General features: G+C 40.5%; 1 protein-coding gene across 3 annotated transcripts; it reads left to right on the top strand.

Annotated features, from left to right (window-relative positions):
* The first annotated feature begins 227 nt into the window (after positions 1-227).
* LOC116737288 (porphobilinogen deaminase) lies at positions 228-10,896 on the top strand. 3 transcript variants are annotated; one of them, XM_032590355.1, is made up of 14 exons: positions 228-412; positions 2,550-2,603; positions 3,127-3,199; positions 4,387-4,436; positions 4,623-4,678; positions 5,911-5,988; positions 6,803-6,880; positions 6,979-7,054; positions 7,875-7,988; positions 8,081-8,119; positions 8,211-8,330; positions 8,419-8,472; positions 9,190-9,276; positions 9,364-10,896. In XM_032590355.1, exons 1-14 carry the CDS (start codon positions 389-391, stop codon positions 9,538-9,540), a joined length of 1,080 nt encoding a protein of 359 aa, XP_032446246.1. In that variant the 5' UTR covers positions 228-388; the 3' UTR covers positions 9,541-10,896. The 3 variants fall into 3 exon arrangements, with proteins under 3 accessions (XP_032446246.1, XP_032446245.1, XP_032446244.1); XM_032590354.1 differs by lacking the exon at positions 228-412 and adding an exon at positions 2,335-2,456 and having other exon boundaries at positions 9,367-10,896; XM_032590353.1 differs by lacking the exon at positions 228-412 and adding an exon at positions 2,335-2,456.
* Positions 10,897-10,942: the final 46 nt, after the last annotated feature.

Here is a 10,942-nt window from a genome sequence, read left to right as displayed (position 1 = left end):
TGTTAGGAAACTCTAACTTCAGAGACCCGCTTTATCCAACAGTAATTTATTTGTTTCAACAAAATATTTGCTGAGCAGATAAAAAGAAAAGTAATTCACAGAAAAAAATTATTTTTGCGTTTTTATTTTTAAAAAAGTGCTTTTTGACTTGGCGAGTTTTCCCCGCGGTGCACAAGATTTGGATACCTCCGTCCTAGAGGGCGCTAGTCAGAAGGAGGAAATGACCTCTACTTTGATGACGTCACAAGGATCTACACTCATTCACACAGCGAGCAGAATGAGAGCAGAGCTCTGAGGAAAATTTTTTTTTTTTTTTTGACGTGCAGAGTGTCGAACAAAGTAACCTGCTGAGTCCGACAAAACCACCTGAGTTCAACAGACAGCCGACATGTCGGAAGAAGCGAGTTCACAGGTAGGTTCTTATCTGACCACCCTCATTTCTGCTCTCTGTACATTCTTGGAGCTTAGGTTGACTTCCGCCGACGTCACTGAGCTATGGCGCGCTGATTGGCTGTTGTTTGTGTTTGCTAGTGAAGAGAAGTTTGGATTGGACGGAAAAGCGGAGGGGAAAAGCGAGTCAAAGTTTAGCCAAAGAACGGACTGTCACTTCTGATTTTCGCAAAGCATTATGTTGAACAGAAGCATGCATATGAATTATAATTAATTATAGCGTTATAAAGGAGAGGGATTTAGTAAATTCATACTTCTCCCCGATCCTTTTCGAGCGTTGATTTTTAAAAACTTTTTCTTTTGTTTTTAGTTATTTTCTCCTTTTTGTTCGAAATAAAAATAAACTTTCATTCATTCATTCGTAGCTTCCACTACTACAATAAGGAGATCCTGTTTGAAGGACATTTGTTCACTATAAATTATTACAGTCCTTGATGGATCAATCTGTGTTGTAATTTTAGAGATGATTTTCAATTAAGGTGTTACAATTTCACAAACAGAATAGATCATATGGTTATGTAGGACAAGTCTTAGTCTTTTGCCTCGTAAGGTGAACCCAATCAGATGTAGTCACGATGGAAAACAACAAAACAGTGACGCTCAAATGTGACAATTTTGGAACAGTCTTTCTTGGTAGACACTTTCTTACTCCATGATGATGTCCTGCCAGCTTCACTGTGTCCAAGAACACTGGACCTCTCTATAGTTTAACATTTTATTTGATCTCAGAGTTCAGGTTGGGTCTTTCAGAACTTGGTGAGTTTGTGACACACCAGAATATCAACGGATTTGGTTTCAGGGTCGAATAAAATACAGACAACCAGAAGGGTTGATTAAAAAAAAAAAAAAAAAAAAAGCCAAAATGAAAGCTATGCTAAAGTGGAAGTTATGGTCAGATTGAAGTTTTGCTAAAACTAAAATTAAGCTACAACGGAATGACGTTAAATGGAAGTTATGCTAAAACATGTTTTGCTTAAACCGAAGTCATGTTAAAGTCATGTTAAAGTCATGAAAGTCATGTTAAAGTCATGTTAAAGTCATGTTAAAGTCATGTTAAAGTCATGTTAAAGTCATGTTATGCTAGAACTCTGGTTATGCTAAAGCTGAAGTTATTCTGGGGCTGAAGCTATGCTAAAGCAGACACTATGCTAAAGTGAAAATTATGCTCAAATGGTAATTATTGAACCTCCTGAGCTACTATAAAAACAAATAAATGTTTCTACAGAGAATTAATCAATAATACTTTGAATGACTAATGGCTATTATGTATATTTATTTGATAAAACTGTATTTTTGTTACTGTACAAAGACTTCAAAGAATTTGAAGTAATATGGGCTACAACAACATTTAACTTCCCTTTGGGATCAAGAAAGTATTTTTGAATTTGAATTTACTCAAACGTCGTTAGTATTTGTGTTTCTTTCAGCTGTTTCCTAGTTTTTGGTGACCAACGTTAGATCATTTCTTCTTTTCCAACCAATTGACTCCCCAGTTCAAACCTCACACAAAGTCCTGAGAGTCACAAAGTTTTCAGGATCTGGTTGTTTTGCTGCTTCTAAGTTCTAAGTAATTTCTTTTTGCCTTGCGTATATATCCACTGTTGAGCAGTAAGAATGTCCTCTCTTTATATTGACTCTCAGTTTTAATGAATGGAACTTCCATTCATAAAAACGGTGAGCCAGGTCTTCCACATGTTGCCCTCACTATGGCCGCACCCTGCAGCCAGCAGCCCCTCCGTCTCAGATGCCCATCCCTGCCTTTTCTAACGGCACACTTATCTGTCAGAAGCAGAGATCTGTAGGTGTGGGTGTCCAGAAGGGGGAGGGTGGTGGGAGGGGAGGATCAGTGAGTCACACCACTGTTTCTTGAGACTATATGACCTCAGTCAGCACAGAGCCATTTACCAAGACGCAGCAGGCAGGCCCAGACACAATAAGCTCTACAGTTCAGCGGCTCAGAGCGAAGAACCAGAGTGATGGAGGAAGGACCCTATAAGTACATCAGGGTGAGGGACAGCAGAGGGAAGGCGCTGTGCTTGGAGCGGTGAGAGATTCTTTGACTGAGATTATTTGAATTGTTTTTTCTTTTACCCTGTCAGGACGGGAACGGCAAAGTCAGCCGGGTCATCAGGATCGGAACTCGCAAGAGCCAGGTACGCTGAGTTTTTCCTACTCCTCCGTTCCATTTTCTCCTCTCTCTTCGCCTCTCATTCTGAACCTGGGTCGAGATGCTGCAGAGATCCAGAGTGTCAGTTGAGTATGAATTATCTGATGCGGCTTCAGAGGCAGCTGAGCAGGATGTCTGCAGCAGAGATAACACAGTGGCTTTGTCTTGACGAGAACTCCCCATTCTGCTGTCCGTACCGATTTCAGGATTTATTGCTGTCTGGATTTGGTAGAACTAATAAAAAATATAAAAAATTGGGCGTGCTGTGGTGGTGTAGGGGATAACGCGACCCACGTTTGGAGGCCTTGAGTCCTCGAAGTGGCTGTCCGGTTCGATTCCCGGACCCGGCGATATTTGCCGCATGTCTCCCCCCCTCTGCTTCCCCCTTTCCTGCCAGCCTACTTTTATATAAGGGACACTAGAGCCCACAAAAGACCCCTTGGATGGGGTAAAAAAAAAATTTTAAAAATTAAAACTAAAATGACTCCTTCTGTCGTCTTCTGTTGTAGCTGGCGCGCATCCAGACTGACAGTGTGGCCGACAAGCTGAAGGAGCTCTACCCGGACGTCCACCTGGAAATAGGTGAGCAGCTGCAGCTGTGGATTCTTCTGCCAGGAGATAAAACTAGTTAGTAAAGTCAAACCAGGTCTGAACAAAGTCTGTGGTTTACCTCCAGTCATCGTTGGCATGAATGGATGCACAAGTTTCATTCATTGTGACTGTTTTAATCTAATCCGTAAATTATATGCCTCCGTCCAGACTAGTAATTAGTTAATAGTTGCAAGCAGAGGAAATGAAAAAGAACCGGATTATATTTTTTAATATATGACTTTATGTATATTTGGTAAATGATGTCAAACTTAAGCCTTTTTTATTTTGTCTTTTACATTATTTTTTTTTTTATTGATTATTATTATTTAAATAGAAACATAGGTATCTAACTCATTTGTGTTGATGTTGAAAACATAGCTAAAATGGTGTCTGAAGAAAAAGGAGCGTTTGTTGAAATGCCGCATTTTGGCAACAAAATTAATGAAGAAATAGACATATGAGCCCATTAACAAATATATTTTGTAACACTTTATTTGACGAAGTGTGCATAACATTGACGTGACACTGTCATAAATGTGACATAACACCTGCCACGAAGATAAGAATCTTCATGAATGTTTACGACTGTTGTCATGAAGTGTCATTCGATAAATAACGACGCTTTTAATGTAAAGTTGCATTAAAGCTTGTATTGAAAGTCCATTAAAATTGTCAACTTTGCATTAAAAGCGTCATTATTTACCGAATGACACTTCATGACAGCAGTCATAAACATTCATGAAGATTCTTATCTTCGTGGCAGGTGTTAATGTCATGTTCGTGTCATGTCATGTTTGTGCACACTCAGTCGAATAAAGTGTTAGAGAATATTTATTGCTTTTTAAAATCTGTATAAGTAGTTAATCAAAATTAACATATAGATATGTTAATAATATACCACAAAGAACCAAAAGCCAAATCATTTTCTAATTCCCATGACGACACTGACTATAACATATTTTCTCTCTACATTCTGTAGTACATTTAGAAACAGCCAGAGATCATATTTTAATAGAAATAAAGTGATTTGCAGGGAGCAAAGTGATCTTATCTTCACTGCTCTGAGAGCACTATGTGATGGTTGCAGATGTCTCACTCTCACTGTTTGGACCTGTATGACCACATCTCTTCTTGGTATTGACCCCAACTATCATTAATAAATATCTTCTGTCTTCTAGTTGCCATGTCAACAACAGGAGATATAATCCTTGACAGAGCGTTATCAAAGGTAAAATCATTGTTTACGGTGCCATATGTACTCTGTGCTGCTCAAAGTTTTAAACGGTTTAAGTGTGACCTGGAGTCTTCACCCAGCAGATTTTACTCTGTCGTTAGCTGTGCAGTCTGGAAAAGTAAGGAACCTGCAGGTCTGGATAATAAATATTGTTTTTATTTAAAAAAATGTTTCCTTCAGATTGGAGAGAAGAGTTTATTCACCAAAGAGTTGGAGAACGCCCTGGAGAGGAATGAGTAAGTGTGAGACTGACTGCAGACTCCTGTGTACTGTTTCAGGGTTCAGCTGGATGTTCGACTTAAGGTTCTTCATTGGAATAAAGGAAGAATAGCAACTAAGTTGATTAAGGATTCATTCATTTCATAACAGAAAATACATGTCGCCTGTCTGCACATTTGATGCAGAAAAGTATTCACACCCTTTGATCTTTTTCTTTTTTCATTTTACAACCACAACCTTCATCTGCTTCGTGGGGAGTTTTTGTGACAGAATAGGGCATCAGCTAACCAATACTTTGGTAATAAATTGTTCTCACAGTTAATTGATTAATGGGATAAAAACAAAATTGGCACATTCTGCAGATTTTTTTATTTAACCACTTTTTACTTATTTTCTACAATATTTGAAAACACATAAAAATGCAAATAAAGTTCCTTTTTAAAAAAAAACAAAACAAGAAATATTTTATTACCTGATATGAAATAGCAGCATTACTTTGATGTACACTTGATCATCTGTACCAAAGGCTTCTTAGGAGCTTTTATTACAGAATTTGAAGTTCTGGGTGGAACAGATTCATAGATGAAGAACGTTTTTTTTTGTTTGTTTGTTTTTTAGTCTTAAATGCAAAATAGATACAGTATATATTTTTTGTGCAGTTTTGACTTAATCAAATCTCTGACTGTGTTCTTTCAACATATGGCGTGTTCTGAAGTCTGTACAGTCTAGTAAATGATGAGTCGATTACTAAATTCATTGACGATTATTTCAATAATTGATCATTGCGGTTAATCGTTTCATTTCTTTGACAGGCCAACACAAAGTATCACAGGGTTGTGAAGTGGAGGGGAAACGATGGCTTTCAGTTCCCATTTTTTATCACAATTAAAATCTGAAAGCTGCTGCTTCTGCAGAATATTGATGGAGGAATTCTTAATGCAGATTAATTTCACATTTTTAAAATTGTAAAAATGAAAAACCAGGTTCAATTTTACTCCCCCCGCAATTCTGTCCACTTTGTGTTCTATCACATCAAAATCCAATGAAATAAATTGATGAGACAAAATGTGAGCAGGTATGAATACTTTTGCAGAGCATGTTTTAAAGGAAGTCCTCCAGAGGGAAACGCCTTGCAAAGCGCAGCCTCAGATGTAGCAGCTGTATCCGGGCTGCAGCTGAATGAATGCATTATTCCAGTGAAACATGGCCGCCGCTGGTGTAAGTGATGTCCTTCCTGTGTGACCCGCAGGGTTGACCTGGTCGTTCACTCGCTGAAGGATCTCCCCACCAGCCTGCCTGCAGGGTTCACCATCGGAGCTGTGCTGAAGTAGGTCCACGGTCTGCAGTCTCTGGAGCGATTCAGGTCACAGCTTGTTCTGTTTGCAGCTCAGACTCTACCAAGGAAGTGCTGCTCCTGTTAGTGAGCAAACACGAAGTCATCAGCTCTAGAAGAACGTTGCTATGGTGGGAACTTGCTGCTGACAAGCAGAGTTAAAGGAAGTTTGTCCACAAGCAGGGCTGCTGCTGACCATTTTGGTGACCGAAGTACAAGTGCTTAGTGATGCCCCCCCACACACAGAGAGGAAATGAGCAACAATTCTGTATTTTCCTGAGTATCACTCTCAATATGGAGGAGGAACATAAAGGCTCATGGTGTCAACACATTATGAGTGATAATAGCTGGATTTTCATTACAAATATGCACAAACCCTTGTTGATACTCTGCTAATGTTAAAAAAACCCACAATTTTATAATTGCTATGTTTTTATTAATTAACCTGTATCCATTAGAATCTTTCACACATTTTATTTAAAGTTGTTTTGATTGATTGTAGTAATTTCTAATTTTTCAAAAACCTGGTAAACATTAAAACACAAATTTTACAAAGAACCAAACGCCACGCTGGAACATTTTTAGATAATTCCAGTTTCTTCCACGAACTTTAGTGTTTCTTTAGTGTTTCTTTAGTGTTTCTTTAGTGTTTCTTTAGTGTTTCTTTAGTGTTTCTTCCCAGCAGCAGAGTTGGAAAGTGGCTCTGTGTTCACAATAAGTCTATTATTACTCAGTGTCTTCATGTCAGTGGGCAGATGGAGGGGGCAGAGGGTCAAGCAGCATGTACCACTTGTGTCCTTTGTTTCAGGAGGGAGAACCCCCATGATGCAGTGGTGCTCCATCCAAGCAACACAGGAAAAACTCTGGACACTCTTCCAGAGAAAAGGTGGGGCTTGTTTAGGAAACTTGGAGTTGATGGTTATGGACAGATGATGTTTCATAGTATGTATGTGTGTGTGTGTGTGGGTGTGTGTGTGTGTGCAGTGTTATTGGCACGAGTTCATTACGCCGCGCTGCCCAGCTGAAGAAGAGGTTTCCCCATCTGGAATTCAAGGACATCGTATCCTTTCTGACAGTTTTCCTCTTTTCATTCTGAACTTGTTGGGCCTCATCAGCACGACATGGAGATGACCAGAGTATTTATATGATTTGAACTTTGTCACATTCTGTGTGATTTTTTTTCCATCCATGTTATAGGTCAACACAATGTGATGGATGTCTGTGAAGTGCATGAAAAAGGACACGCTGCGATTCCATCGGCCTTATAATTGCTCAATTTGAGATTTCAAAATTAAGTTTGCTTAATGGAAACACAACAATTTTGAAAAAACAAACAAAGACTCTTGTTTTACCATTAAAAGTTTTGCCGCTGTGACGAGGTGGGCTTTACGTCGTATCGAAATTGGTTTATGTCGCAAAACTGCAACATAAAACTGCACTTTTCGCATCACACAAGTCACATGATCAACAACCAGATGTTGCCACTGGCCCAGACCACGAAGAAGACGACAGGAAGTGGTTGGAGGATGATGGCGTCTCACGTTTTTTAAGGACTGATCGCATGAACAGACTTATTTATGGAATATTGACATAGTTTTGTGCACATTTGCAATGGAAACGCAGCTACAGGCTACAGAAATAAATTTGAAAAGTATTGCAGGCATTTCTGTCCATTTCAGTTCAATTCAAAATGAGCTCATAGTTATGCCCTACTTTGCGTTTGTCTGTTATCTCAAATACATTTTAAGATACTTTGAAGTCTTTGGCTTTTAAAGTGGAAAAAGTTAAAGGAATATGAATAATATTTCCAGGGAGTGTAGAAAACAACATGTTGCCTAGTTTCCACTGAGGTGATGTGTTTCCTTAACGGCCGCCCTCAGCGTGGGAACCTGAACACGCGTCTGAAGAAGCTGGATGAGAAGGACGACTTCGCTGCCATCATCCTGGCTGCTGCCGGCCTGAAGAGGATGGGCTGGGAGAACCGAATCAGCTTGGTACCCCTTCTGATGATGATAATGATGTCAGATCCTCTCGCAGATATTTCTGATTGGTTCACGTCTAACAAACTCTCTGATCCCACTTCTAGATCCTGGAGCCTGAAGACTGTATGTACGCTGTTGGACAGGTAGAGGAATGAATTGTGTTCAGTTTGTGCGATGGAAAGCTAACTCTGTGCTCAGTCGTGTTGTAGTGAACCCCTGTGTGTTTGTGTTCAGGGGGCTTTGGCAGTGGAGGTCCGGGCCAGAGATGCAGACATCCTGGAGATGGTGTCTGTCCTCCATGACCCCGACACTGTGCTGCGCTGCATCGCTGAGAGAGCTTTCCTCAAGCAACTGGTACAACAAAAACCTGTGCTATTTGAACAAATTTGTCAGTGTTTAAATTAAGGAGTTGATTTTTACTCAGAATAACTTTTACTAATAGGAGGGCGGCTGTAGTGTTCCTGTGGCTGTGCACACCAAGGTGAAGGACTCCCAGGTAGGAATGCTGGGAAGAGGAGGACTCTGCTCTGTTGGTTACTGCCTGCTGCTTTGACTGTGTAAAGTACGGCTCCTGTGCACATGGGCCCCTCATTTGTCCCAAACCACACAGTCCTCTGGTAGCAGTCTCTCCCAGTTCAAGTTACAATATCATACAGCAACTTGTAAACGCTTTAAGGAAAGTAAACCGTTTATTCCAACTGAGTCGGCATCGGAAATTAAAATGAGCTAACTGTAGAAAGTCGGTTGGTGCTACTGTTAGCTAACTGTAGAAAGTTAGAGTATTGGCTAACTTTATACAGTTAGCTAATATAATCAAGGGAAGTTTGGGTTCTCTTGCTTAGCCTACTGCTGCCCCCCTGACCTGAGCTCAGATAAGATCATGGATGGATGAACATGATATCTTATTTCAATAATAATTAAAAAATGTAAAAATTATTAAGGCTTTTGTGAATTCTTACTCGTTCACTGCTTCCCTCTGATTGACTCAAACCAGTCACTTGCAGACTTGACTTCAACAAATGTGTTTACATACTGATTGCCCAAACCAACAGGTCGAACTGTATTCATCTAAAATGAGACACGTGATTTTTGATTCTCCAGTCAACCCTACTTCATGCTGTTTGACACATATTTGTGCATCAGTTTGACAAACTTCTTCAAAAATATTCTTAAAGACCGAAGAAAAACTGTAAACTTGCCCGTCCTTTTTCAGCTCTACCTGACCGGCGCTGTGTACAGTCTAGATGGATCACAGAGCATCAAAGAAACCATGCAGACCAGCATCGCTCCCGGCGACGAGGTGAGTGTGAAAGGGTTCCCTGGCCGCTGCTCTTCTTTACAACTGTGAGTTCTCAGGTTTAATCTTCCTACTGATCTCCACTCTCAGCAGAGCCTGGAGAGGGTGGACGAGCAGGTCCAGAGAGTGGGAGTCACAGCCATCAAAGTCCCAGCTGAAGCCCAGGATGCGGCTGAGCGGCTGGGCGTCAAACTGGCTGATTTACTACTAAGCAAAGGAGCCAAGGAGATCCTGACGGTGGCCCGGCAGCTCAATGACGCCAGATAATCCCATCCCCTAACCCCCTCCCCCTCCCCCTCCCCCTACGCCTCCAATGGAAGGGACTGTCTGTTCAGTCTAACGCAACCTTGTTTCAAATAAAACCACAACCTTTGTCTTGTGTGGTGCTAATTTAAAGTCCACTTGATTAAGAAACTGTGTTGTGGAAACACTACTTGAACCAAAGTTGCGCTCAGCACATCAGTTTGTCAGGAGTCCCTTCTGTTTGTGGGTCTTGGTTTGGGTGCTAGCCTGTACTTACCTCAGTGAACCATCTCCTTAACCACACACACATCAGCCCACTGGGATGATCACAAAACGGCCTTCAGCACCTGCATCACCAACTGAAATGAGTCCAGGACGTGTCACCGTCATCCAAGTGAAGCAGAAAGGAAGAGCTTATCCACACTGTTGTTACAAACACAAACGCAAATGTTGAGTCCAACGCTTGCCCGTAGCAGAACTGGAGAGCGAGGCTGGGATCCGCACAGCTCTGCACTGAACCGGACATTTTAACGCTCGAAGCTGTAGCTTCAGAACCGTTCCCGCAGTTCAGTTTTCTGTTCTTTACAAACAGAGATGGTTTAAGTTTTACTTACAATGTGAAGAATGTTTGCATAAATACAAAAATGGCTGGCAAGAACACGTGATTAGCACTGTGTTCGCACAAACATTTGAATGTGTGTGTCTGTGAAATTATGTGGTTATTCCAGCCTCACTGAGGTTCCTCTGATACGTGAGGCTCAGGCTGCGCTGAGGGTCTGGTGGGATCATAGCGATGGTATTTTCATATAAATTTGAGACTAGAATTCTTTCCTTATCTAACTTTTTTTCACAAAAACAAAGAAAGCAGCAAATATTCGGTGTGTTGCTGAAAACTACGCTATAACCTTTAAATTAATGATATAGCATGTATTTATTTATATATTTTCATGCATAGACTTGGGCAGAAAATGAAACAAACACTTGCTAAATTCTGAAGAAATATTTGAGGGAAGAATATAAATTTTTTTTGTGCTCTTCAGAGTAACACTGTCTACCTATCTGTTCCTGTACCTGGCCTGTAGTTGTAGCCAGGCAACAGGACTAGTGCTCTGCTAGTTTTTAGATTATGACTTCCTGTACTTTTTATCATCTCAAAATATTCCCAAACAGCAGAAATTGTCTCGTAGGCGAGACTGTTTTTTCAGTCAGCTGACTGGCAGCGAGCAGCAGCAGGTGGGTTAAGGATGGCGATGCATCCTAATGGAACCTTGTTGTTCCTTGATGCAAGGAGCTGGAGCTGGCCCCAGGCCAAATAAAGTGACTTAAAATGATATGTACCATTACAATGATCTAAAATTAAAAACTAACATGATCTGGAAATGTATTTTCTATTCTAATATATTTATATATATATATATATATATAT

Source organism: Xiphophorus hellerii, chromosome 18 (genome assembly GCF_003331165.1).
Source record: "Xiphophorus hellerii strain 12219 chromosome 18, Xiphophorus_hellerii-4.1, whole genome shotgun sequence".
NCBI classification, from domain to species: Eukaryota; Metazoa; Chordata; class Actinopteri; order Cyprinodontiformes; family Poeciliidae; genus Xiphophorus; species Xiphophorus hellerii.
Note: the sequence above shows the minus strand (reverse complement) of the source record. Positions and strands in the feature narration are given on the sequence as shown.

Bases quoted from the DNA above. Each gene is read 5' to 3' on its own strand.
- LOC116737288 (XM_032590353.1), top strand. From the start codon at position 2,427: ATGGAGGAAGGACCCTATAAGTACATCAGG. The intron at 3,200-4,386 runs GTGAGCAGCTGC...TCTGTCTTCTAG, and splicing joins GGACGTCCACCTGGAAATAG to TTGCCATGTCAACAACAGGA. The intron at 6,881-6,978 runs GTGGGGCTTGTT...GTGTGTGTGCAG, and splicing joins GACACTCTTCCAGAGAAAAG to TGTTATTGGCACGAGTTCAT.